General features: G+C 48.1%; 3 protein-coding genes across 3 annotated transcripts; 1 reads left to right on the forward strand and 2 right to left on the reverse strand.

The window, feature by feature from the left end:
- Positions 1–384: 384 nt before the first annotated feature.
- On the forward strand, positions 385–3,916 carry LOC146301599 (neuronal pentraxin-2). The gene is made up of 5 exons (XM_084668901.1): positions 385–1,017; positions 1,962–2,472; positions 2,600–2,853; positions 3,345–3,524; positions 3,707–3,916. Exons 1-5 carry the CDS (start codon positions 385–387, stop codon positions 3,914–3,916), a joined length of 1,788 nt encoding a protein of 595 aa, XP_084525027.1.
- A 2,017-nt stretch (positions 3,917–5,933) lies between these two features.
- On the reverse strand, positions 5,934–15,382 carry cyth2 (cytohesin 2). The gene is made up of 12 exons (XM_084668903.1): positions 15,197–15,382; positions 13,134–13,284; positions 12,744–12,810; positions 12,410–12,528; positions 12,233–12,313; positions 12,008–12,120; positions 11,718–11,866; positions 11,492–11,603; positions 10,469–10,545; positions 10,170–10,241; positions 9,093–9,247; positions 5,934–8,639 (listed from the first exon to the last, which is right to left on the reverse strand). Exons 1-12 carry the CDS (start codon positions 15,261–15,263, stop codon positions 8,552–8,554), a joined length of 1,251 nt encoding a protein of 416 aa, XP_084525029.1. The 5' UTR covers positions 15,264–15,382; the 3' UTR covers positions 5,934–8,551.
- Positions 15,383–16,156: 774 nt separating this feature from the next.
- Positions 16,157–27,293, reverse strand: sphk2 (sphingosine kinase 2). The gene is made up of 8 exons (XM_084668897.1): positions 27,202–27,293; positions 24,011–25,534; positions 22,329–22,478; positions 22,068–22,162; positions 21,846–21,961; positions 20,727–20,930; positions 18,982–20,590; positions 16,157–18,452 (listed from the first exon to the last, which is right to left on the reverse strand). The coding sequence occupies exons 2-8, from the start codon at positions 24,468–24,470 to the stop codon at positions 18,390–18,392; spliced, it is 2,697 nt and encodes an 898-aa protein (XP_084525023.1). The 5' UTR covers positions 24,471–25,534; positions 27,202–27,293; the 3' UTR covers positions 16,157–18,389.
- Positions 27,294–27,531: the final 238 nt, after the last annotated feature.

Genomic DNA, 27,531 nt, shown 5'->3' on the forward strand with positions numbered 1-27,531 from the left:
TGTTCAGCTGAAACATTCTGCTCTGTTGTTCACAGGGGGATCCTTCTCTCTGAGACGGAAGCAGGAGAAAGACATCAGAGTCAACTCCAAGACCAAGAGTGAGATAACCAGTGGCAGGACGAACAGAGAGAGTCCCTAACCTAGGAGACACATCTACTTGGACGTGACAGGCTGTAGAGCAGGCCTGGTCTGGGCCCGACAACAGAGGAGAAACCAGGGGTTTTCCTTGAGAAGCTTCCAGGGGAACAACACCCAACACTCTCCATCCATGCTGCCTCCACTAAAGAGGTAGACTCGCTCTTCATCCTGTGCTTTACACCCTGCTCATGTTGAGAAATGAAGTCTGACTCTTCATCGTTGAACTGCACACCTGGACTCTCGAGGATGGGACACAGGTGGATGTTTCAGCCTTCGTTCCTGCCAGCCCCCCTCCCTTTCATCCTCCTTGTCCTCTTCCTCCTCTTGTCTCCTGCGTTTGGCAGTGCCATGCCAGGGCCTGACTTCGACTACAGAACACATCCACGCTTCATCTGCACCCCCCTCCCTGTGGAGGCAGACCCTGCTTGCTTCCCCCCTGGGGGCCCAGCTATGGGGGCCTCTGGGGCCGGGGGGCCAGGCCACCACGGGCCTCCTGGAGGGGTCCCTAACGGCTTTTGGGGGATGACGGAGGAGGCCAAGACCACCATATTACACCTCAGGGAGAGCCTGGTGCAGCAGAAGGAGACGATCTTGGAGCAGAGAGAGAGCATCAGGGAGCTGACAGCCAAGCTGGCTATGTGTGAGGGCTTCGGACGGGGCATGGGGCCCCAGGATGACCACCACGGAGACCCCTCTCACCCCTCCACGTCCTCACACAGGCACGGGAGCCACAGCTCTCACGGCAGCAACGGCCACCGTTCGAAAGGAGGGCACGGCAAGAAACGGGGGAAGGAGAAACACGGAACACCAGGGGATATGACGTCATCGCCGGAGCAGATGAACCGGATGCTGCAGGCTCTGAAGGAGAGGCTGGAGAAGGTGAGAGACAAGCACACGAGGACGGCACACAACAGAGACAGAATGAGTCAGTGAGAAGGCAGACACAACACAAGTTCACCAAGTAGTCAGGTGGCTGAGCGGTTAGGGAATCGGGCTAGTAATCTGAAGGTTGCCAGTTCCAATGACGTTGTGTCCTTGGGCAAGGCACTTCCCCCTACTTGCCTTGGGGGAATGTCCCTGTACTTACTGTTAGTTGCTCTGGATAAAAGCGTCTACTAAATGTAAATGTAATGTAAATGTAGTGAATATAGGATGAAAAGAAACAAACAAAAAGTCAACAAGTAGTTGAAAGCTGAAAGCCACTGTCTATCATACTTTGGTTCAATTTAGTTCCACTGGGTTGACTAGATTTGGCACAACAGTCTTTATCTCAGTCCATTCCTCTCCTTATACAGACTATTCCCACATCTATTAGTTTCTATTATCAATCCGTCTGTACCTGTATTAGACTGTGAGGATGGACAGATGTCAGACGCAGCGGGGGCATACCCGAGATCAGCGTCAATTATCGTGATCTCCGCTGACAGCCTGATTATCAGGGCACGCCACCAGACAAGCCTGGATTACTGCAGACAGACAGACAGACAGGCAGGCAGACAGACAGGCAGGCAGGCAGACAGGCAGGCAGACACACAAGTAAACCAAAATAGTACCTGATGCAGAAGCTGTCTGGCTAATTTGCTCACCACTAGCGACCTTCACACCGTCCTGAGGTGTCTCCAGTGGAGCAGCTGACTTGGACTCTGTCCACCCCATGTGACCTGTTAGCTTAGACTCACAGCTGTGTTCTGAGTTGACACTTAAGCAGCACATAGCGTGTGTGAGGGCCAAAGTGTTGACTGGGTCATGAGTGAAGGGGACAGAGAGGGCGCCGGGGCGGTCGAGGGTTAACGTGTGTGGTAATCTGCTCTCTCTCCCCTCAGCAGTCCAGGAACACGTCTTCCACCACGTACTCCAGCTCTCTGAAGGAGCTTCTGCAGAGGAAGATCAACGCTCTGGAGCAACAGATGCAACACCGCTCCAACGCGGCCCTCAGCAGCCCAGATCACCACGACAACGACAGTCACAGCGACGATCACGATCGCCATGACGACGGGAACCCCGGCGACGGTCACCACGCCGACGCCCACCATGACGATGAGCACCACGACGATGACGACAGTCACCACGACGACAGTCACCACGACGACAGTCACCACGACGACAGTCACCACGACGACAGTCACCACGAAGACAACGGTCACGAGGACGGCGACGAGGATGATGAAGAAGATGAAGACGATGATGATGACGAGGGCGATGATGACAGTCACCATGACAACATCGCAGACAGTCATGGGTTCCTTCCACGAACAGGCTATCACTCACAAGGCCCGAGGTCTGGGCTGCATTCCAACAAACTGGAGTCTGTCCTGAATCACCTGCATCACACAGGTACAACACATAAATGTATTTGAGACGTTCTGATAAATTGGTCTAAACTGAGATTCCAGATTAAACGACCCTCACCCCTCACCCCTCACCCCTAACCCCTCACCCCTCACCCCTCTGACCCTCCCAGGTTCCAACAGGAAGAAACTCAAGAGCCCCGCAGCCTTCCAGATCGGCTTCCCCATGAGGACCAACTACATGTACGGGAAGGTGAAGAGGACCCTACTCCACGAGATCTTTGCTCTCACCCTGTGCCTGTGGATCAAGGGGGGCGCCGGGCCTGGCCTGGGGACCCCCTTCTCCTACTCTGTACCTGGACAGGCCAACGAGCTGGTGCTCATCGAGTGGGGCAACAACCCCATGGAGCTCCTGGTGGATGATAAGGTGAGGAAGAAACAGAGACAGAGGCCACAAAAGCATCCTGAACTCTTCGGAAGCGGCCGACGTTGGCCAAGACGATACATTTGAAGGACAGCAAGGCTTGTGAACCTCGGGGCTCTGAAGGGTGCTCATGGGTCAGTTTGGCACAAAAGTCTGACAGAAGGTGTGAGGTGTGGCAGTGTGCTGGGACAACAGCTCCCTGCTGATCCCCTCTGCTGAGCTTCTGTCTAAGCTGCTCTTGTCCCGAGGTGTCACTCCGCTTAAGGCGGATGAGCAGGGGGTGGGGCAGCCCATAGAGTTGGCCTTTTCTACTCCATTACGGACAGAAACACTGCAGCAATCCTCGCTCTAATACGGAGCACTGTCTGTTTGTGTAACCCCCTCCAGTGTGTTTTGATTCTGCCTCTGCCCAATATTTGTCGTGTTGAGACTGGGTTGTGTATCAGTAAAGTAGCTCGGAGTCTGACTGGGTCTTCCCCCCTCTTCCCCTCCAGGCAGTGACCCTGCCCCTGTCCCTGAGCGATGGGAAGTGGCACCACGTGTGTGTGACGTGGACAACCAGGGACGGTCTTTGGGAGGCGTATCAAGACGGTGTGAAGAGGGGTTCTGGAGAGGACCTGTCGTCCTGGCACCCCATCAAGCCTGGGGGGGTGTTCATCCTGGGGCAGGAGCAGGTGAGACAGACGTGGCCTGAACCTTCTTTGAAATGAACCTTATCTGCTTGTTGAACTTGAACAATTGGATTGGGGAAAATAATCATTGGGGACGACTGAGCTGTTTTGTAACTCTATAAAGTGTCTAAAGTTTGTGACAAAGACAAATATGTGACACTTAACTGTTGTTTGTCGCCATCCAGGACACTCTGGGCGGTCGTTTTGACGCCACTCAGTCCTTCGTGGGGGAGATGTCCGACGTGCAGATGTGGTCACACGTCCTGACGGCTCAGGACATCTACGGCCTGGCATCCTGTGGCAGCCACCTCAGTGGAGACGTCTTCGCCTGGTCAGAGGCCATGGTGGAGCTACACGGAGGGGTCACCAAGTACCCCTTCAACCCCTGTCACTAAGGGCAACAACCCGTCGCCAAGGGCAACACCCCTAGACGGGTGAAGGAGGATGAAGCGCCGCCTTTTACATGAATCACCACTTTGTGAATCATCGTCCCAGACGCGTAGAAGGCTTCTGACAAGCCACAGGAACTATGTAGGTTGGACTTTGTCTCCACTGAAGCCTGTCAACTAACAACTACTCCTTAACACCCTGACCACTCCTCTTTGTAACCCTTGGAAACAATGCCTTCCTTTTAACCTGAAAGACTCGACCCGAGACATTTGTATGGAATGTGATGTACGTGTGTGATTTTTAATTATGCATTACAGTTATTGACTTTCCGTCTTAGATTAGAACTAGAACACCAAATGTCACTGAACGGAGGTTGTACAAGAATGATAAAACATGTAGTTATACTGCTGATTGAAGTGAATAACAGGCCTAAAAAAAAGAAGAATTTTAGCAGGTCTGTAAATGTTACAAAAGATGGTGACTTAAGTGGGTAGGTTTGTATTGGATAAGAGGTAGATTTTGTCTTGAGTGGATTCATGTCATTGGATTCTCTTTGAAAGAACATCCTTTGAAACATACAGCTAGTAAACCAAAGAAAATGTTACAGCAATTTTGTTTTGTTCTTTTGTGTCTTTTTTGTTCTTTTCTATTTTTCAAACTGTTTTCGGTTTACTGACATACCTGTGTTAATGTCTTTCCTGTATATTGTTCATATGTGTCTGTCTAACCTGACTGACGACCTCAGGTATTTTGACTATTTTGAGGGACTGACAGCAGCCAGCATGAGTAGTTTCTCATTAGGGCGTTTGAAACCATTTTATTTAGCAAGAGGTTCTCTCTTGAAATGGATTTAATAAATTTGACATATTACAAAGTACAATTTTAAAATGCACTATATTGAAGCTAGTTCTATTAAATAAGCAGGATGTAAAGATGTGAGGGTTGATTATTTTTTAAACACGTTTACTTCTCATTGTAATGTAGGCCTGTAAATTCATCTGAAATACCCATAGACACGTACTCCATCTCATACTCCAACCTTGTTCTGAAAATACTTGAAAAACATTTCGACATGGTTTGTAAATAAATATTTTGTATGACTACCTTCCATTTTTTGGGACACTAAAACAATGAAATCATCTGATCCACACAGAGCCCAGAGGGGGACTATGGGTTCAATGACCTGGCTTTGAGAAACTAGTTTATGACATTTTATCACATATTAAAGTGTCATAACAACAATCATAAACAAACTCTTTTGCAAAACACTTAAACCATAACTTATTCACTAATTTTGTAGGTCTAAGTTTTCAAGTGAATAGACTCATTGAGCTGGTTACTGGTGAACACTAGGTAGGACTAGAGATGAAGTTAAGCTCGAGACCCATTTACCTGTGCAGTAAAGAGCGACTTACAGCCATCTGACCTAGCGACAGAGGATGTCTTACACACACACACACACACACACACACACACACACACACACACACACACACACACACACACACACACACACACACACACACACACACACACACACACACACACACACACACACACACACACACACACACACACACACACACACACACACACACACACACACACACACACACACACACACACACACACACACACACACACACACACACACACGCGCTGCTTAGGTGTGAAGCCAGAAAACACCTCTAAGTCTGAAGCTCTTGACCCTTTCCTCCTCCTTAAACCACACACACACGTAAGGCTTTCCTGCTCCACCATGCAGCACAGAGTAACACGGCATGCAGAAACACTGTTCCATCATGCAACACAGACTAACACAGCATGCAGAAACACTGTTCCACCATGCAGCACAGAGTAACACAGCATGCAGAAACACTGCTCCACCATGCAGCACAGAGTAACACAGCATGCAGAAACACTGCTCCACCATGCAGCACAGAGTAACACAGCATGCAGAAACAGCCCAACACCAAAAGGACCGCAGGTCCTTGTGAATTTACTCAACTCAGAACAAAAATGTAGTCAGTTCACTTTTTATTCTTTCACAAGTTAACTGGCATCACTGGTGTACCTTGGTTCTGTTTTGCTACATTTAGCATAGATGACATATCCATCTTTACCTTACTGTAAATCAAATAAATAAATACAAAATAAGACAGAAATCCTGGATTAGGCGGTGGTAGAGTACTGGTGGTTATATCAGGCTTGAGATTGGGCTAGCCAGAGTAGAGTTGTGGAGGCAGGTGTAAAGGCCTAATCATACGTCCTGGATACTCAAGTTTGTGTCAAGCAGAGGTCAGGTTTAACATCACAAATGTGTTTTGGCAACTTTGCACTTCAAGAATATCCAGATGCCGTAGCGCCATGCCGTGAAGTGTTGGTGTTGTGCACTGCAGCTCAGGCTCCACTGTGGGTTTAAGACCGTGCTCAGCGGGAACTGGACACTGATCGTCAAGGTTACGCTTAGCGTCAGCTGACCAAGAGTACCCTTAGATCAGTGGAAGGCTTGTTTCAACAGGCAGCTTCTCAGACGCTTTGAAAAAACATGATGAATTAGTGTGAAGGAGGGGATATTAAACACCTCATTACAACTTGGCATATCCTTCAATGTGTCGTTACACCACGCAGTCATTTTTGTCATCATGAAACTGGACACAGCGAAACCAATGTGATTGTACAGTACAGCAACAATCACCACTAGAGGGTACTGGAGATTGTTAATCAGGCCAATCTACAAGAACAGCACTTGGAAAGCCTGTCAAATGGTCAACTGCATAAAGTGCAATATACAATAATTCTTACGCTGCATTTCCCTTAGTAACATTTCTAGTAACAAACTAATGCAAATCATCAAATATCCAGGGGCATGTCAGACTAAATCATGTCAGACTAAATGTATAATTGACACATCCTTTACATTGTTATTAATTCAGCACAACTTAATATTTCATATTCAACAATTATATAATACTTGAAAGATGTATTAGTGTTCCTTGTTTTGCTGTTTTTCTTAACCACTAGGAGAACATTTCAATGATGATTCAGCTGTGGCAGACCAGAGCCATTCATGCCACCTCGATTCTGCAGAACCCTCTGCTACCGTATCCAACAGTGGTTTAGTGTGTCTGCAACATGGTAAAACCCATCTAGTGTTCACTTAACTGTGCTGCCAAGTGAAGGAAGCTACTCTGACAACGCAGTGGGTCTGCGCTGCACCCGCTCGAAACAGACCAAAGACCAGAAGGGAATCATATTTGACCCTCACTCCTAACAAATGTTTTTTGTCACATCATTTTCAGATCTAGAGCTGACCCTTTAGTTAGCCAACAGGGAACACCATCAGTGCATCTGACAGCCAGCACTACAAGGAGTCTGGTCCATGTGAACGTAAGAACATGCATCTGTTCATATCCACATGCAGTTCTACAGTAGCTTGTACAAAATGATAATCCGAAACAAAAAAACTACAAAAAAAACAAACAATAAATTAAAGCATTTCTATGTGTGTTGTAAACAAATATACTAACATGTATTTACAAACAAAAAAAATATACATTGTATAAGCTGCCGTTGTAACCTTTTCTCAAAACCCACTATAGTGTACGATATAGACCTGGGTTTAACAGTTAACTGTCTGTACAAGGGACAGGAGCAGGGAGCGCTGGGGAGGAAAGGTCACTGATCATCGTCTGTCTCATGTCTCACTCGTAAACTTTAGGTCCAAATTCACTTGAGGCGTTGTGTCGTTAGAGCGACACGGAAAAGGCATCAGGACAAGCCCACATCCTGCTTTAGAGACATGAGGAGACACATCTCTGCCAATATGTGTGCAAACTCAGCTGTATCCAGGAAAGACTGCCCACTTCTGAAGTTACAGATATGATCTGTGTCCTGTGATATGATCTGTCTACTCAGATATGATCTGTCTTCACTGCTGCTGGCTGAGCTGAAAGGAGACTGAACCGTCGACAGGAACAGTGACCAGTGACAATTTCCTTCCAGAGATGCTACGGTGTTAAAGCATGACTTTGATAATGCCGATACAGACATCATAATCAGGCCGTGAGAGGGCAGTAGAAAACCAGGAGCGCGTCTCAATACTTCATACGAGCTTCCTCTGCATGCAGGCTAACCATGAACCCCTACTACAGTGATATCTATAAACTACACTGTTTAGAATGCTAGTACCATTTAACGCTTGCCCAATATTGACTGTGTCTCTACTCTGGAGTAAAACACAAAAGGACAGGCATAAATAAAAGGAGGCCACCGTAGCCTATTGAGACGCCACCCGTGATAGTGATGGAAGAAGGTGGCTGAGGGGCATGTAAAGCCCCTCACTACCCTGAAGAACACGTGTTTCACAGTTCACTTCAATATCAAAGGAAGAGGGGGGGATGTGGGGAAGGGTTTGAGTGAGTGCACGTGCTGCAGTGTGTGGAGGTTCACTTGGGATGAATGGGTCTAGGAAGAGGAGAGGAACCAAAGGCTGGTGCCCCACACTGGAATGAGAGATGGGGAGAGAGAAAGAGAGGGGGGCGGGGGAGGAAACAGTAGAAAGAGAGAGGGGCGGGGGAGGAGAGGCAACAGTAGAAAGAGAGGGGGGCGGGGGAGGAGAGGAAACAGTAGAGGGCGATCTACGGTTGCTCCTCCTTCTTCTTGAGGGAAATGCGCTTCTTCCTGGCAGCGAGCATCTCATAGAAGGGGTCCACGCTGACCGCAGAGCTGGACAGAGAAGGGAGGGGGGGCAATACATGTTACATTCATGCAACTGCTTACAACTGCTGAACGCCTTCCCTCAACACCCCCCTTCTCCCTCCCTCCCCCTCCTTACTTGATGCTGTGGACCCCCCTCCCCTCCTTACTTGATGCTGTGGACCCCCCTCCCCCTCCGTACTTGATGCTGTGGACCCCCCTCCCCTCCTTACTTGATGCTGTGGACCCCCCTCCCCTCCGTACTTGATGCTGTGGACCCCCCTCCCCTCCGTACTTGATGCTGTGGACCCCCCTCCCCTCCGTACTTGATGCTGTGGACCCCCCTCCCCTCCGTACTTGATGCTGTGGACCCCCCTCCCCTCCGTACTTGATGCTGTGGACCCCCCTCCCCCTCCGTACTTGATGCTGTGGACCCCCCTCCCCCTCCTTACTTGATGCTGTGGACCCCCCTCCCCTCCTTACTTGATGCTGTGGATCCATTCGTCCTTCTCCTCTGGCGTGGGGGCGGAGATGCGGTACACGTTGTGGTTGCCCTCCACCACCCTCCCGTCTGCCTCAGTCTTACACGCCTTGATCAGCTGGCCGCGGTTGTTAGGAATGTACAGCTCAAAGCAGTTCTGTGGGGGAAGGGAGGGGGGTTAGAGGGGGAGCAAAGGAACAAGAAAGCGTCGACCAACATGAGCACGTGAGAAGGGACGACACCCCCTTTGAGTTGATTTGACTGAGCGGTATGCAGATCAGCATTCACGGATGGATTTGAAATAAAGTATCTTATCATGTGATGGATGCTGTAGGTGTTTTTCCAACAGTGCAGTGTGTGATCCCTGCTCTAGAACGTTCTCAGAGCAGGTGGGTGGTGGATCCATGCTCCAGAACGTTCTCAGAGCAGGTGGGTGGTGGATCCATGCTCCAGAACGTTCTCAGAGCAGGTGGGTGGTGGATCCATGCTCCAGAACATTCTCAGAGCAGGTGGGTGGTGGATCCATGCTCCAGAACATTGTCAGAGCAGGTGGGTGGTGGATCTATGCTCCAGAACGTTCTCAGAGCAGGTGCGTGGTGGATCCATGCTCCAGAACGTTCTCAGAGCAGGTGGGTGGTGGATCCATGCTCCAGAACGTTCTCAGAGCAGGTGGATCCATGCTCCAGGACGTTCTCAGAGCAGGTGGGTGGTGGATCTATGCTCCAGAACGTTCTCAGAGCAGGTGGGTGGTGGATCCATGCTCCAGAACGTTCTCAGAGCAGATGCGTGGTGGATCTATGCTCCAGAACGTTCTCAGAGCAGGTGGGTGGTGGATCCATGCTCCAGAACGTTCTCAGAGCAGGTGGGTGGTGGATCTATGCTCCAGAACGTTCTCAGAGCAGGTGGGGGGTGGATCCATGCTCCAGAATGTTCTCAGAGCAGATGCGTGGTGGATCTATGCTCCAGAACGTTCTCAGAGCAGGTGGGTGGTGGATCTATGCTCCAGAACGTTCTCAGAGCAGGTGGGTGGTGGATCTATGCTCCAGAACGTTCTCAGAGCAGGTGGGTGGTGGACTTACAGGTTTCCTGGGGTCTTCCACCTCTCGTATACTGAGGTTCTCCAGAGGGATGATGCCTCGGGGTTCCTTGTCCTGAAAACACACACACACACACACAGACATTACACACTCTACACACACTGTGGTGTACAAACTCTGCAGGGACGTCCCGCTCACAGTATTAATAAATGATCCCACATCTTCAGAGCTGCCACATCCTCCATGACTCTACATTCAGTATTCCATACAAAACACTGGTGAGGAGCATTAGTGTCGAAACGTCTTAAGATTAGGTCTGAATCTGCACTCATAATACTCACTGTGGTGTATTCAAAGTAGTAGAGGCAGTTGTCTGTGAGGATGAACCACCTTCGCTTCCAGGTCTTGACGCGCCCTCCTGTCGTGAACAAACATCAACACAAGAACACCCGCGTCAGGGACGAGCGAGGATCAGCTAAGCAGGAAGGTGACTGAAGAGAGAGGAGCGGGGAACAAGCCGGGTGGTACAGTCCAACGGGTGCCTCTCTGACAGACAGACAGACAGACAGACAGACAGACAGACAGACAGACAGACAGACATACATACATACATACCTCCTGAGAAACAAGCAGGCAGCAGCAGAGTGGAAATCACAGGGAGGAAGCAGAGACAACGAGGACCCGGGGGAACCAGAGGAGGAGAGAGGAGGGAGGGAAAGGGGAGGAAAGAAGAGAGAGAGACACAGAGAGAGACACAGAGAGAGAGACACAGAGAGAGAGAGAGAGAGAGAGAGAGAGAGAGAGAGAGAGAGAGAGAGAGAGAGAGAGAAAGAGAGGGGGAGAGAGGGAGAAGATATTAGTGACACACAGATCCCAGACCCTGCCATGCAAGAGAAGGTTGAACAGGTCAGACTGAAGTGGCGCAAGACAGCAACCCGCCACAAGGGGGCGGCAGACCAACACATCTGGGTCACGTCTGTCTGAGCACAGCCACACACTGGCAAGGCCTGAGGGAGTAAAGCAAGGAGCAGCATTTGGCCTCGCATGATTCCCTGGGCAGCCTGCTGCCAGTGTGTGACGCTGCTTCCTGTAAACCTCAGAGAGAGAAGGAGGGCAAGCTCACCCCAGCTGGTTTAGAAGAGGATACAGCGCAGAGTCGAACATACAGTCGTATGCTTCGAATTTTATCATGATGATTACAGGAAATAGCCTTGATGTTTCTTAAATTGAGAAGATAGACCTTTCTACAACCTTAAAATCAAACATTTTCAGTCAGTATTAGTGTTAGGTCGAAGCAGGCTGGTGCGCTGAGGTGAACAGCAGTACCCCCAGCCCACCACCAGGTGCCGCCACTGCTGCCGTACCCAGTTTGAGCAGCCAGCCCTCTCTGTCGGGGTTGAAGAAGGTGTGCGTCAGGTCGTTGCCGTCGTCCTCGGGGATCTTAAAGGGCTCGTTCTTGATGCTGTCATACAGGTTCTGGGGAAGAGACAGCCACACATACAGGCTTGAAGAGGAAAGCAAAAGGGGGATTTACAGTTATCATTTTGCAGATGGTAACATGCACACACACACACACACACCCACACTCACCCTTAGTAGGTCCTCGGGCAGGTCTCCCCCCTCGTTGATGCCTCTGTTCATGGAGATGAAGCGGTCCACCGCAGGCTTGTCCCTGACGTTGGGGTTGTGGAGGCTGGTGTTCAGCATGATGATGGCAAACGATAGCACATAGCAGGTGTCTGGAGGAACAGGGCACACACAGATTGAGAATTGCTGTGTTTCAATGTGTGTGTCTCTTGTGTGTCTGTGTTCGCGTAGTGTGTGTGTGTGTGTGGGTAGTGTGTGTCTGTGTGTGTGTAGTAGAGTGTGCCTGTATGTACCAGTGCTCTGGAACACTCCGGGGTTGCAATGACAGTAGCGCTGGGCGAAGGCCTCCATCATTCGGTCAATCTTCTGAGCTTCTCCAGGCAGACGGAAGCTCCACAGGAACTGCCTGCAGGGGGGGGGAGAGGGGGGGGGAGAGGGGGGGTTAGTACATGCTTGTGAACACAGAGCAGAAGTGGTGTGGACCGAGGGCAACATCTGCATGGAAGGCTGCAGCTCACCTGAGGGCTTGGACCAAGTTGAGGTCGGTGAACTCGTGGAGGTCCACAAACGCCTGCAGCACCTTGAGGTTGAAGTCATCCCTGGAGAGGAAGAGGAGGAGAGGTGGAGAGAAGCACAGTGAGACTGGAGGGGGGGGGGAGAGAGTATAAAGAGAGAAAAACAAATGGAACCAGTACCTCTCTCCTAGGTAATCTCCAATGGCCGTCTTGTTGAGGCCCTCTCCTTTGTAGAGGAACTGGGCTATGTCCTCCTGGGTGTGTCGAAGCAGCTCGTTGTCCACCAGGAACACAATGCCCTGAACACACACCAACACGCTCAAAACACACCAGGAACACAATGCCCTGAACACACACCAACACACTCAAAACACACCAGGAACACAATGTCCTGAACACACACCAACACACTCAAAACACACCAGGAACACAATGTCCTGAACACACACCAACACGCTCAAACACACACGCAAAGAAAGAAGCCTTGTGCTTCTGACTCAGGTCCGCTTCCTACCTTCTTAGGATCCATGTTGAACTTCTTCCTGCCCATAGCCACGTGCCGACTCTTCTGCAGGGTTTTACTAAGAAAACAGGACCAGGTGACAGTTACCACACATGCCCTAACTCAGTGAGTACCAATAAAACAATAACAAGAAACGTACCACAAGAAGCGTTTGTGTGTGTGTGTGTGTTTTGCACGGTACTCGTACCGTTCTGAGGTACGTATAAGATACTAAATGTAAACGTATGAATATACAGCCGTCTATCTCCACATGCAGCGCTACAGTCGCTTGTACAAAATAATAATCCAAAACTACAAAAAAATAAACAACTAAAATGAGAACACGACACACATGATTTCAGAATGTTGGCATTGTGACATCACTCGGTCAGACTGTCCCACCTTCCCTCAGTGCTGGTCTCCAGCCCCTCCACCTCCAGGAGGGCCTCTCGAAGCTCATCTCTGAGCCTCTGGATCTCCTGCAGCAGGGCGCCCTTCCTGCGACGGATGTCTTCCAGCTCGCAGCGCTCCTCTGGGCTCAGGTCCACTGGGACTACAGGGGGGAAAGACAGGCTCATCAGTAACGCTGCTAGACACATCCCATTAGGCAGGGGTGTCCAATCCTGGTCCTCGAGGGCCGTTGTCCTGCATGTTTTAGATGTTTCCCTGTTCCAGCGCACCTGATTCTAATGAATGGTCGTTACCCGGCTTCCACAGAGCGTGATAACGGTCCATTCATTTGAATCAGGTGTGCTGGAGCAGGGAAACATCTAAAACATGCAGGACAGGGGGTCCCGAGGACCAGGATTGGACACCCCTGCCATTAGGGGAAGTTTCCCTGCAGCACGTTGGGGTGGTGGTCAGTGGGTCTGATGCCGGACTGTCCCAATTAAATATGACGGAGAGAGGAGGGGGGAGGAGGTACAGGCTGGGCTGGCGTGAGTAATTGGGATGCATGGATTCTGAATATGTTAAAGAGAACAAAAAATGTGCAGAGGAAAAAGACCTAGAGAGAACAGGAGCTTTGTGCGTTTGAAAGATTGCTCTGGATATTCATGTTGCTAAATTAAGCACAGGGACAAAAGCCTCTCTCTCCACAACACCGATTCATCTCATCAATGTATGGTGCATCCAAGTACCAATTATAACTCCTAAATGGCAAACTGGCTCAGATCCAGCTCCACGCTCAATTCGCTGGCCTGTACCCATTACATGCATCTTGCATGTGTGCTCAAACTTAACTAAAGTGGTCAGTCAGTGTCTATATGAGGAGTGTCGTTGCTTTGCATATTCACTGGTGCATGCTGCATGTTCACTGACAAAGTTTAGTGGTGGCACTTCTGAAAACTGGTCTAACAGGCCAGTCCATGTGTGCCCAGGAAACCATAAGATAAAAGATAGCTGGAGGAAAGGATAAACAAGTTTCATATCCATCAACCAGAACGGTCTTTAGCTTCAGGGCACTCTGCAAACATTCCGAGAACAGTTGACATTCTAAGACAGAGCTCTGAGATCACTGTCCTCGAGGAAGGAGGAAGCTCAGATGTATGGTGTGGTTCAGCATTGACACACAAACGGATTATGCGAATGCATCTTAAATAGAGGACTAAAACCCCTAAGGAGTCATCATCATCATCTGAACAATCAATGACAATGTTATACTTGGGTAGGAAGTACCTTCTGTCAGACATCCAAAGACAGATAGGCTGGCTATATCCATAACAGAATTGTAGACATACAGAATAAAGGCTACACAAATGCTTAACGGTTCAGGTTGCAAATCATGCAAATCATATTTCCAGGTAACTAGTATTCCGCTTGTCACAACACACACCTTCGGGCCCCCAGAACCGGGTTGACATGTTTAATTTACCAAATGACAGACACGCTTCTAAAAAATTAAAACCCTGCAATGATATTAATAAATTAGTATTACTACAACTGTACGGAGTTAAGGAGCAGGGAGGTTAGTTAGCTTTATAAAAAATATCATGAGCTGGGTCTCTAACAAATATAGTAATATATAACTGGGATAACTGTAGAGTAGGACAAATACAATATTCGATAGTCATCTTCTAAATAGCTAGCAGTTAGTATTAATAATTGGTTAGTATACAGTACTAGCTAATTACTTAGCTAGAATTAGTAAACAATGGATTGAGTAGCTAGCCGCTAAGTAAGTCGTGAGCAACTAGCTTTAACGCTTTTTCCAACGCCGTTCTGAGTGTGTGTTGGCAGATTCCATTTACTGCGAAGTATCTAGCTAACTATGTGGTCCTTGGTTATCTAACAACGGCAGGTAAGGTAGCAGTTGCTTGGAAGGGTGTTCTTGCCATAACGGACAACTAGCATGATAGCTTACTAGTACAGGCTAGACAGAGCTAGTCCGACACAGACTACATCATTAGCTGTGTCCAACAACGAGCCAGCTTGCTAACATTAGCTAGCTATCAAGAAATACTTACTGTAGTCCAGGTCATCCATTTTTGGCGCTTTGCTTTTAGGCATAAATATTTCAGAGTCGACTGTCATTCAATAACCGAAAATATAATGGATATATATGGAAATATATCCTCAAAATTAAAAGGAAATAAATAAATAAACAGCCTGCGTTCCGAAACCTGAGGCACAGACAAAGGGGGTGGTAGTACAGGAAGTGACGCAGCTTTCAAGATAATCGTGCAAAAAAACCTCCTCGGAATAGTTGGGCGTGTCTCTCACAATCAATGCCGTTTACTCGGCACTGCATAGTCATTCAGACATTAGAAGCAGGGGGTTCTCAAGTCTAACGTATTTCAACCATTTGTCACGCTGAGAAGTAAGGGATAACTTGTCCCACTATATAAAATTAATGACATACTGAGGGAAGATGTTGTCCCGACTTAATAAATGCCAGAAATCATGACCCCATGCGTGATTCATATGGTAAAAAAAACGGTTCAACGAAACAGCAAGTTCTGAACGTGTTTGTGTAAAGACAACAGAATTTAACCGCGCGGTAAGTGACTATGATGTCTGAGGAGTATTCTGAGAAACTGGATTCCAAGAAGGTGTATGAAAGTCAGGGGGAAGGAGGGGGGTGATATTGAAAGGAAGGGGCTAGTTGGTTTCAAAGAGGAAGAAGGAATGGCATTTGGGAAGAGGAAGCAATAACAAGATACCACGGCTTTGGCTAGATTACTTACAGAGAGCAACATGTAACAGGTTTTTGAGACATTAGCTTCCTTGTTTATCATTGTACTGGTCTGGGCCTGATTAAAAACAGGAGACAATGCTAAGGTCAGACTTTATGTACTGTAACTTTTTAAACAATAGTTTCTGTCAGAGAAGTATTTGAAGAATGTTGTTGATTAAAAAGCTGTTTTCCCCTCCAAATGTCTATATGTAGCTTCTTAAAAAAAAGTACAAAATAAAAGTAAAACCTGAACTTTCCAAGTAAAATTTATTCTTTCAAAAGAGAAAACAAAACATTGGAAAACAAATATAACTATGAACTGTACATTATATATATATTTATATGTATATTATATATGTCAATTTTAGTAATACAATTTGTATTCCAGGCAGAATAAACTAGACAAAGCTTCAAACTGGCATGATCAATTAAGGGGTCAAACCGCAACATTGTCATTTCAAATTTCTCAAAAACATTGTGGTCCAAACTCTGGCCATAGACACCAAGCAGCCTACCAGGTTTCAATTGTCATACATGAATAAAATAGAGAGTAATTTAATAAAAAAAATTTTTTGTAACATTTCATATTGAATTGATGCCAGTCCAGAACCATAATTCCCTAGTTTAACCATCGCTCTTGTCATTCTTTTTCCCATAGGACGTTGAAAGATGCATGAAATATATTCCTAAATCTGTTAGCCTGCTATGTTAAAGGCTGCTTGTAAACTCTACCATCTATGGCCCACGATGGATAGTGTAACGTGGGTGTTACCAAGCTAAAATCAGTGGGTTGAAGATCTCGACTTTGAGACACGGCAAATCCATACCACTGTCACAGGTACTGAAAGGACTACAGGGAAGACCGTATTAATACATGCTAATTATGAATACATTTCTGACTACAATTGAAAATCTTTGGACCGTAAATATAAAAGGTAGGTAGGAACACAATTTAGCACAATTCCAATTTGGACAGCCATTCCTTTTGTGTAGGGAGGCACAACATTGCACACAACCTAAAGGTTATCAATGATCCATGTTAAAGTGGTCCATTTAGGATTATATCTAAAGCAGGTGGAAAGTTCCTGTTTGCTTGTAAAATTACCTAATCGGTTTCTTTTTAGTGTTTATGTTCAGACTTAAATGCTAAAACCCAATCCCAAACACAGCTTGTTCTGATATTTTGCTCTGCAACAGAACATTACCCATCTGATCCACAAATACACCCCTTAAAACAAGTTTTCCGAATTTGTTACAATCAAGGTAAGGTAGAAAGTACTGATTATATTTTCAAGGCAGTTTACTTGAGTGGAAGTGAACTTTTCGAAAAGAAGAAACCAGCATAAAGTAGTACGTATGTGATGTCAAAAGACGAGGAACTGTTCAAACCTCATATCCACTGACTGCAAAACTTGCTTTGCTCAGGCAATCTTGTGTTTACTGTGTTAAAACATCACTTTTTGCTAGCATCATTGTCCTCATGCATCCTTTCACAAAGAAAATAAAAATACAGGCAAATGCTATTTATGCCCCGATGGTCACTGGTCAACAGTCCCATTGTTCCAATCACTGGTATACCCGTGTTTTTCATAGTTTTGAACATAAGTGGCATGTCTATATGTAGTAGTCTGTGACTTTTGCTATAGATTAACATCCTCTGCCAGCTTGAATTTAATATATACATACACAAGTACTGACTAACATCCTAGACCTGCACCTAGGTGTGTGAAGGTGTTTTAGAGCAGACTGTCCCTATTGGCCCTAGGTGCGTGAAGCTCGACTGTCCCTATTATAATCCGTGGACGGAGATATGCTGACTAAGAGATTCAGGTTTTTACGTAAGAAAGAGCAAAGTCACAACAGTTGCACTTTTAAGTCCAATGCTGGATAAGGCATTCCAGGGATGGAGGTTTGTACATTGAAGGAGGTGGGGGTGGGGGCGGGGAGGGCATTCTACCTCATTTGAACAAAGGTAGCTGTCTGAAAGTTTTCTAGAACATTTCAGCTCCGTGTCTTCACTGTATAAGGCAAGGTCAGGTCGGGCATCTCTCACTAGAACATCTACTTCTCACTCAAACACCGTCAGGAGAAACACCGTCAGGAGAAACACCGTCAGCAGAAACACCGTCAGCAGAAACACACTCCCAGACAACGCGGTCCTGTGTTTGAGTTTTTCCCTCTTATAATTCCGTTGCCGTTTTCACGCCTCTCAGGGTAAACTGAGTGTAATCCAACAGCTGTGCAACGAGGTGCGATTTGCATCAGTTTTTAAATTCTCCATTAATCCGTCCAACGAGCGCCCTGCGCGACAAGCAGCTTGACAGGGGATCCCTTTCACTAAAGGAAAAACAGCTTCCGCAATTCCAGCTATGTGTCTCTGATTTTTTTTTCTCCACTTTTTCCGTCTGAACGTAGATGGATTTAGAGATGACGTCATTCTGGAGAGAGCGCCGTATCAGTTGATCAGCTCAACCAATGGCAGCTCAGAATTTGGTAATCTTCACTCCAGAGTCCCCGACGATGAGACGAGCCATGGAGGGGTGGACCTGAGGAGGTCGGAGACACAAACAAAAATACATTAATGAACCGTGCGCAACTTCATGAAGTGATTACTATGATACCATTGACAACATAGATGTGGGACAGAGTACAAACACACAACAACAAACAAAACATTAATCTACGGCGAAAATTTGAATGACTAGTTGAGAAAGAATAAGGATTTAGATTAGAAAGAATACAATCTTTTAATCTGCCCTTTGCCAGAGTGCACACAACAGCATAAAACCAGAACACCCCCCCACCACCACCACCACCCCCCTCTTACTTAACACCCACTGAAACCACAGTTTGGGCCATCCTGTTCACGCTCATATCGCATACCGCTTTTATCACCTTCACCCCGTGATACTGCAGCCTCTGGCACCTTTCACTCACATCTAATCTCGTACTCATTTGTTCTTCCCTCCTCTTTATCAGCAGGGTAATAACCTATGGCCTTAATGTCCATAAGAAGGTGATTAGGAATCCTGATACTGCGCCCAGGACTGGCCCTGGTTCCTCTGCACTACTGACCTGCGCTTGTAGGGGTCCGTAGGGCACCAGCTCCCCATCCACGGTGAGCGTCCCCCTGGAGGACAGGGGCTGCAGCCTGAAGGCCCTGGCTGGCACGTGACTCACGTAGGGAGAGCTCAGAGACAGGTGGGAGCCTCTCTCCATGGCGAAGAACAGCCTGAGCAGGGTGGCTCTGGAGATGCCTGCCCGCACAAACGTCAGGTGGATCAGCCCGTCATCGAAGCTAGCCTGGGGGGCCGCGTGGAGGTCGGCCCCCAGATGGGTCTGGTAGATGGCCAGGACGAGGACAAAGTCCCCCTCGATGGTGACCCAGTCTCGGGTAGGGAGGGGCTGGTCTAGGGGGGGCAGGAGGTCATCTCTAGGGGGGTTGAAGGGGAGGAGGACGGGGGGACGGTTCTTCAGGGCTCCAGCCGGCTCAGTCAGGTCAAAGGTGAAGGATGATGATGGGTTACGGAGAGAGGGGGAGGTAGATGTGGAGTTGGGGGTATTGGGACGAGGGGCAAGGTAGGAGGAAGAGTGGGGGGAGGCACAGGAGGGGGAGGAAGGAGGGGTGGGGGACAGGGAGAGGGAGAGCGAGGGGAGTTTAGGGGGTAGCGAGTTGGAGTGTGGGTGATGGAGCAAGGAGAGGGGTCTGGGTCGAGATGCGTTCTGGTTCTGGTCCAGGGTTTTGGGCTTGAAGGAGAAGGGCGAGTGTCGGAAGGGAGAGGAGATGGTGAGAGCTCGCTCGCGGGCCACGTCTAAGGGGTAGGGGTCTCTATGGAAGAACGTCCCGTTCAGATCCAGCTCATCTTGCTCGTATGACATCCCACCCTGTGGGTCTGCTTCCTGGCTCATCGGCTGGCTGAACAGGGCATTGGCTATCTGGCTGGAGGGGGCAGAGTTTTTCCTCAGGGTCTTCCTGGTTTCCTGGAGGTTGTCTGGGTAGGAGAAGCAGCCCTCTGCCTCTTCATCTGCCTCTCTCCCGACATCCACCCCGTAGCTCTCTCCCAGGTCTCTAGCCTCCACCATCCCCTCCTCCTCCACAGAGCCCCCACTGCCTCCTCCGTCTTTCCCTGGCCCTTCCTCGTCCATCTCGCTTGGATCCCGCTTCACCCTCCCTCCCCTTCTTCCCTCATCATCCCCGTTCCCTTCGGAGTCATCCTCTGTTCCCATGCTGCACTCGTCCCTTTCAGTCGACTCAGAACTCGCCCCGGACCTGTCCTCCTCTGCGGACATCCCCACCTCGCCCTCCCTCTCTCTCTCCCGGTCCTCCGCTAGACTGCTCGCCCTCACCACGCCGGTTCCTCCGCCCCGGGCCCTCTCCCTCCTCCTCTCCCTCTCCTGCTGCCTCTCCGCCTCGCGCTCCCTCTCTCCGTCACCCCTCCGGAGGCTCCTCTGCTCGCTGATGCCCATGTCGGAGCAGGTGCGGTGGATGGGGGTGCGGCAGAAGCCGTCCAGGCCCTCGGTGATGCTGCGGGACAGCGGCCGTCGGGGTGGCGTTGGGGTGGTGTCCGGGGAGGGGGTGATGACAGAGGGGGGCAGGTAGGACAGCCGGCCCTTGTAGGAGCGCAGGGAGGCGAGGCGCACCAGGGTGCCCAGCGTGAACCGTGCCGAACCCAAACCCCGATACCTGGAACGAGGACAGAGGGGTTAAGAGGAGAGGACCGCGGTGGTTTGATTTAACAACAGTGGCAGGTTTTTAGTGACCGCTGATCTACGCAGCAGAGAGGGGCATGAGTATGATCAGAGAGGCAAAACGAACGCACCTCTCGCTCTCGATGTCCACGTCGGACACGAAGCCCCAGGCCACAGAGAGGAAGGAGAAGAGCCGCCTGGGAGGCGACGGGCGGCCGTTCTGGGAGAGAACGGGGCTCGTCGTCACGGAGACCAGGTCCATGGGTTGAATGTCGCCTCGGCAGAGGAGGAAGCAGCAGTTTAGGAGGAGCGTCTCTCGAAGGCACATGTCATAGCTGAGAGAGGGAGAGAGAAGCGACGGTGAACACATCATCAGACCACCCGGAACACCTGGGTAGATACAGGTGAACGTTCTGGATCTCAAAGAGCACTCTTCTGTATTCTGATTTGCATATTGCGTAAGCCCCAATATGGAAATGGCAAGAGTCACAGAGGGCACAAACAGCACAACTGTGAAAGGACAGAGGGGGGGGGAGAGACAGATAGAGGAGGAAAGAGAGAAAGGGGGGAGAGAGACAGATAGAGAGAGGAGGAAAGAGAGAAAGGGGGGAGAGAGACAGATAGAGAGAGGAGGAAAGAGAGAGAGAGGGGGAGAGTGAGAGATAGAACAGGCTGTAACAAAACGTGCCTGGTCAATATGGTGCAGAGATAAAGAGTGATCTGTGCAGACAGGCAACCAAGGGCCAGAGACACACACACACACAGACACACACACACACAGACACACACACACACAGAGACACCGCTGTTAACCGGCCTCTGGCCAGGCTGAAGTGCCCCACGCCAGGAGAGGGGGAGACAATGGCAGGGGAAAAGGAGAGATAGCAGGAGGCAAACAAAAGGAAAAGGCCTAGCACTGTCAATGATAACGATTTGACATAACCGCCGATAGCTATGAGGCGGTGATAAGAGAGAGCCAGGGGAAGTGAAGAGGTTAAAGTCTAAAGGTTGGCCTTGATAATGGGAAGCAACTTCAGACTTGAACGCTGAAGTCCACATTGCGGGTCACAGGTGTTTATTTAGATCAGCCCTGAGACATGTATCGAGAGTGAGAGAAATGATTTCACCCAGACAAACCTAAAAATGGATTAACTTCAGCCTTTGACTCAGGCTTGGCGCTGAGCAGGTCTATGTATGTATGTATGTATGTATGTATGTATGTGTGTGTGTGTGTGTGTGTGTGTGTTTACCCAGCGTTGTGGTTGATGGATCCAGCCAGGGCGTTTCCAGAGCCACAGGGCAGAATCCCCACAGGAGTCTTTATTGCTTGTTCCCAGTCTGGACGCTCCATGAGACCGTTTACCACCTGGGCAACACAGCACCACGAGACACCGTCAGACACCCATACACACACACAGAGGTATAGACCCATACACACCAACACCCACCCACCGATCACCACACACACAAACCTCATGCAGCAGTCCATCTCCAGAGACAATGATGATGCCGTCCCACTCTGGAAGAGAGACCTCTCTGATGAGCTCCCTGGCATGGTTCCTCCGCTCTGGAGGACAGGAGACAGTCAGGAGACAGACAGGAGACAGACAGGAGACAGACAGGAGACAGACAGGAGACAGTCAGGAGACAGTCAGGAGACAGACAGAAGACAGTCAGGCTGTGGCTGGACTGCTTAGCTCCGGATCATGTGTGTGAGTGTTGTTGTGTCTTACCTGTCTGGATCAGGTTGTAGCTGATGTTGGCCTCTCTGATCATGGGGAGGATGTGTGTCTGACACCACTGCATGGCCTGGCCCCGCCCACTGAAAGGGTTGACCAATAGCAGCAACCGGCGAGGACGGGGGAGCAGGGTTTTGGAGAATTCTGCAGATGGAGGATCGAGTCAGAACTTAAGACCTCCAAAGACGTTCATCACAACACAAATACTGTTTTCTATAACACAATCTACAAGGCTGAATAATAAATAACAAGGAAGTGATCTAAATAAAACTGTACAAAATAACTGCACCCAATACAAACAGCAGGAAAAAAACAGGAAGCAAAGAAGGAATCCTAGAATCTGAATCGATTGTCTTCTGCAGAATGTCAGGAGTCAGCTATACCACAGAGCAGCACTACAGGACAACTGCTCCTCTATGTGTCATAGGAAGCAGCAAAACCGGCTCCTCTCCTAACTGGCCTAATGTCTAACCCAACGCGACACGGTGGGAGGGCGACACCGAGGACTGATGATGAAAGATTAGGCAAGAGTGGCGAAAGAGATGAAGACAGAGAGGGAGAGAATCTAAAATGAGAAAGTTCTGGAGGTGAGAGGGGAGACAAAGATCGATGAGAGGAGAAAGGGGGAGGAAGAAGACACACCAGGGGGAGACGGGGGTGTCCTGGTGAGGGGACCGAGAGAGAGCGGAGGACAGGAAGGGCAGGGTGAGACTGGGAGGGCAGAGAGAGGAGGGGACAGGAAGGAGGCTGATATGGAGAAGGAGAACCAAACAGACAGCTTGAGATGCGGAGAGGAGAGTCAGGGAGGGAGAGCGTGTGAATGACAGCGAGACACAGACAGTGGGTAAACATTGAGCGTGGCGAGGCTGGCAGACTGGGCGCAGGGCAATAGGGGAGGGAGGGTAGGCGGAGGGCGAGGGGGGTGGAGGGTGTCCTGTGGGAGAGGAGGGGAGGGTAGGCGCTGGATAGGACCCACCCTTGTGGTCTCTACATTTAACACCAAATGATACAGACCCATGTGTGTGCAGGACAGATAAGGGTGCAGGAAAGAGACAGTAGAGGGTTAAAGAGATAAATATGTATATACTCCGCAGACAGCACAAACACACACAAGATACGTTCAGTCAAATGGAACCTGATTATTCTCTACAGCCCAGCCCAACATTAATAAGTTAAAGCAACAGAAACAGCAATATCTATATTAAAGCAACTAAACAGCTAAAGATAAGTCATCAGGCTCACTATGACAATTAGGACTCCAGTCACAAAAATAATCCCTTAAATTTATGGAGATTTTAAATTAATGTTTCTCAAACTTTTAACAACACATCTATAAAACCTCTTTATGGACAATGGATTTTGCCAAGGCATCCCTTCAATTTATTTGATGTCAACAAAACACCTGTAGCAAAATACTGTAGCAGAATATTGTTTTGAGATCATTCAAGGATGTCAAGGGAAATCAATTTCTGTGAAGTGTCCCACAGACAATAAATGAGTGTGCCATGCAACAAAAATCCCAATAAACACTGTCAATAGGCCACCTTGATATTAAATGTTTATGAATGCTGAATTAAAGTTCCGACAGTGACGACCGGAATCGTCAAAGGAGTAAGACAAAGAAAATAAGGGACTTTATCCCTTTTTAAAAGAACCTAATCCCCAAACTGACTCACCCGTTTCTGCGCTGACGTTCACACCTCTCAGGAGACACTGGATGGCAGCCGACCACCTCTCTGCATCCACCCTGCTCTCAGCCAGGTACGCCCTCACCTGGCGCCTCCGCGACACCCCTTTCCTCCGCCTCCCCGGGGGGTACCAGTACAGCACCAGGAGGGGGGGGGCTGGGGAACGGGGGCAGCTGCACCCCGCCAGCTCTGACAGGGGGAGCAGGAGACGGGCCTCCTTGCCCGGCTTGGGGGCCAGACGCTGGACGTGGATGTGGGTGTGGGTTAGGGTCAGGGCGTAGCTGGAAGCGGAGGCCGTTGTGGGGGATGGAGAGGGCGAGAGGCCCCCTGGACCACCAGGGCTGTTAGGGCAGCTGGTGCTGTTGCTGCTGCTGTTCCCCCAGCCCCCAAACTGGCCATGAAGGAGGGCCTCAGCCAGGGATGGAGTGGCCGGGTCTGGGGAACGCATGTTTACTCAGAGTTCATACAACTACTGACACGGCGGGTAGAACAAGCCTGTTGACAGTGATACAGACACAGATCACTTTTCAACGAAACAGTAAATAAAAAATAAAAAAAGGAAATTTTTTGGGAAATCCAGATTGCACAAGAAAGTCAGTTCTGTTGACACAATCCCTGATATCTTCTCGGAATCGTTTGTCCTCTCTAGAGCATCAGTCGACGATTTCTTTGACTGAGACACAAGACTGGAGACCTGTACTCTTGTGAGCGCGTCACTCTTACAAGCAGACCTGATGGATGACAGTCTTCCTGCTCAGCAAGTCACTCTGAGGTATAAAACTCCTATCTGTCCACAAAGTCAGTTTAATCTGTGCAAAAGGGCGCTTCCAGATTCAGTCATCATTATCAATCTTCAAACGAAGGACGGACAGCACTTCTTAAAGTACAGCAACAACTTTTTCCAGTTAATTTGTTTTCTGAACTAAACAAATCTCTCACACGTATTTAAAATGAACTGATATAAAAAATAGAAATAAATGATATGCTTAAATTATAGTTACAAATCATAGTGTAGATAAATGTGCAGCTTTTTGTATTCAGCTACTCGGGGCAAACTAAAGTACATAAACATTTAAATACAAACAATGCAATTTAGACATGAACACACCTTGCTCTTGCAAGGAGGCTTTAACATAATAAATCTGTGGAATATTGCATAATATGTGCTCTTTAAATTTGTATTAATGCAGAAACAATGTCAAAAGTGCTAGACTTGGCAGAGACATACATGAAAAAGCATTTATTTGCTTTAGAGGTCTGGAGAATTTACGATTGAGGGGTTGCTATGCCAAAGAGATGAGGAAAATGTATCCATATGAAAGAAAACCTAAATCATAATTCATGCGCAAGACAATAAAACAGAAAGCAGTATGCAAATAGACACAAACAAACAAACACAAATCACAAAAAAAAAAAACACGAAGTGGAGGATTGTTGTGTTATGTCATAGTAAAGTCCTTGTGTTCAAGGGTCACGCTTTGTGTTCCTTCCCAAAGACATGTAGGCCTATACCTGGAGAGAGAAGACATGGAGAAAAATCGCCGATCAATAATCCACTCACTTTAAAACAGCAGCCTCCAGTTTAAGTTTAAGTTCATAAAACATTAACCCCTTCTTCCAAATACAATCCTACCTGCCTATCAGAGTTGGCAGAAGGAGCTTTTATTACAAAGCTGATATTGTTTGCGGATCCCCAATCCTTTTTCTGTGAAATAAAAGTTTAGCCTGCGCTCAAGACTGGACCAAACCCACCCTACCGAGGATGCAGCCGTCTCACACTGCCTGTCTATTAATACCCACAAGTTTTATTGTTCTAAAAAGGTGAGTGGCTCAGTTGCCATTTGGAGAAGTGCAAGTAGGGCAGTGCACTCGTGACTGTAGGGAGATGTGGTGATGGTTGGGTGATGCAAACAAGAGCCACCATATCCAGTATTCTCTGAAGTTAGTCACGCCATTATGGTCAAACCAACACTGACTCAGAATCATACATTGGGCCATCATCATTAAAAACTCACGTAGGCATTTTCATTTAGAGACTTTGCTGTGAAATGAGAACATGATTGAACTTTTGTTTTAACAATGGGTGGCCTTCATTCAAGTGAGTCTGAATGATTTGGCCTATTTAACCATTTGTGCAATGTTGAACAGAGACAAAACAGATTTCTGGTCCTGGAATGGGTATTGTATAAGACAATTTAGAACAACCTAATAAAAAAATAAAATAAAAGCGAATTGACTTTTTATAAGGTCTCAATCATACCTACCTCTGGCCAGAAGACCAATAAAACCGATGACCAATAAAACTCAGGTGTTTTGATAAGAATAGGTCAAATGAGACCTCGTATACAAGATAACGGAGACCAAATCTATATCTGACAGATGCCCAGATCTGATTAAAATGAACCCGTGATTATTGTTGGCTGTACACTTTACGTCCTTGAAATGCTGGGTGGGGACACCCACCAGACAAACCCACCACCAGCAGCGAGTTAGCCAATTCTGTCAAACACAATGAATGTGCTGAGTGATTTCAGACCAATGTAATATAATCCCCATGCCTTGGTTATTGTTACTGTAAAACTACCTATTTCCATAACCTTTCAGGTTTAACGTTTCCAAGTTTCTTTGCTCACTAGGTGTACCCGGCACTAACAAAGCATTACAGTAGCGAAACTTCTTGGCGTTTCATGACCACTTTAAGCTAGCTAGTAGCTACGTTAGCTAGCTATCTACATACAGTAGTCCAGCCAACATTTCACTAGCTAGATACTGGTTACAAGTCACAAAAATATAATATCCACGCTAGAAATGTTACAATGTGTAGGCAGCCCACTAGCACTATCTAGCCTATTATTCGTTTAGACTGAAGTAGTTGCCGCTTTACCAAGACAGCTTTGCTGTATCGTTAACTACCTGGTGATCCAAGTGCTGCTGCATCGCTAGGCTAGCAAGCTACAAAGATGACAACAACTGAAGATGATTGTCAATTCACCGCCGTTGACAGTGCGCTGCTTGAAACGAGTGCTCAAGCAATTCACAAGCAGCAAACAAGGTAGACTACGTGTGTGGTTAAGTTAGTTTCGCTTAAATTATCGACATTCAAACGGCAGTTCTGTCGATAGCTGTCTTAACTTAACGTTAGCTAACACAACAAAAGACGGAAAACCTTAACATATTACCTCATTTTGGCTCCCCCTGCGACGTTGTGGAGTCGCTGTTCTGAACTGATGAAAAGCTGTGGTTATCCAGGAAGTGAGTCTGAAGAACGGAATGAGTGACGTTGGAGGGGGGCACGGCCACTTGAGTGACAGGAACGAAGTCCAATGTCGATAAGGGATCGTTTTGGACCAACCATGAAAATATCAAATCAATTAACAGCGCTACTAGAACTCGGCCCTTCTTATGTATATGTAATGAACGATCATAACATTCCGATTACAGAATCTGAAAACAAATGACAGAACACTGCGTCCGCTGCATTTATACATACCAACACCATTTCCCGGTCG

This window comes from Hypomesus nipponensis, chromosome 2 (assembly GCF_054491055.1).
Source record: "Hypomesus nipponensis isolate SF chromosome 2, ASM5449105v1, whole genome shotgun sequence".
Classification (NCBI taxonomy): domain Eukaryota; kingdom Metazoa; phylum Chordata; class Actinopteri; order Osmeriformes; family Osmeridae; genus Hypomesus; species Hypomesus nipponensis.

What these genes read in the sequence shown, in the direction of transcription:
- LOC146301599 (XM_084668901.1), top strand. Translation starts at nt 385, where the DNA reads ATGGGACACAGGTGGATGTTTCAGCCTTCGTTCCTGCCAGCCCCCCTC. An exon ending in GAATCACCTGCATCACACAG is followed by an intron (nt 2,473 to 2,599) that starts GTACAACACATA and finishes TGACCCTCCCAG; the next exon opens with GTTCCAACAGGAAGAAACTC. An exon ending in AGCTCCTGGTGGATGATAAG is followed by an intron (nt 2,854 to 3,344) that starts GTGAGGAAGAAA and finishes CTTCCCCTCCAG; the next exon opens with GCAGTGACCCTGCCCCTGTC.
- cyth2 (XM_084668903.1), bottom strand. Translation starts at nt 15,263, where the DNA reads ATGACAGTCGACTCTGAAATATTTATGCCTAAAAGCAAAGCGCCAAAA. An exon ending in GGAGATTACCTAGGAGAGAG is followed by an intron (nt 12,314 to 12,409) that starts GTACTGGTTCCA and finishes CTTCCTCTCCAG; the next exon opens with GGATGACTTCAACCTCAAGG. An exon ending in TGGAAGACCCCAGGAAACCT is followed by an intron (nt 9,248 to 10,169) that starts GTAAGTCCACCA and finishes CTTCCCCCACAG; the next exon opens with AACTGCTTTGAGCTGTACAT.
- sphk2 (XM_084668897.1), bottom strand. Translation starts at nt 24,470, where the DNA reads ATGCGTTCCCCAGACCCGGCCACTCCATCCCTGGCTGAGGCCCTCCTT. An exon ending in GAGATGGACTGCTGCATGAG is followed by an intron (nt 21,962 to 22,067) that starts GTTTGTGTGTGT and finishes TGTGTTGCCCAG; the next exon opens with GTGGTAAACGGTCTCATGGA. An exon ending in GTGGACATCGAGAGCGAGAG is followed by an intron (nt 20,591 to 20,726) that starts GTGCGTTCGTTT and finishes TCCTCGTTCCAG; the next exon opens with GTATCGGGGTTTGGGTTCGG.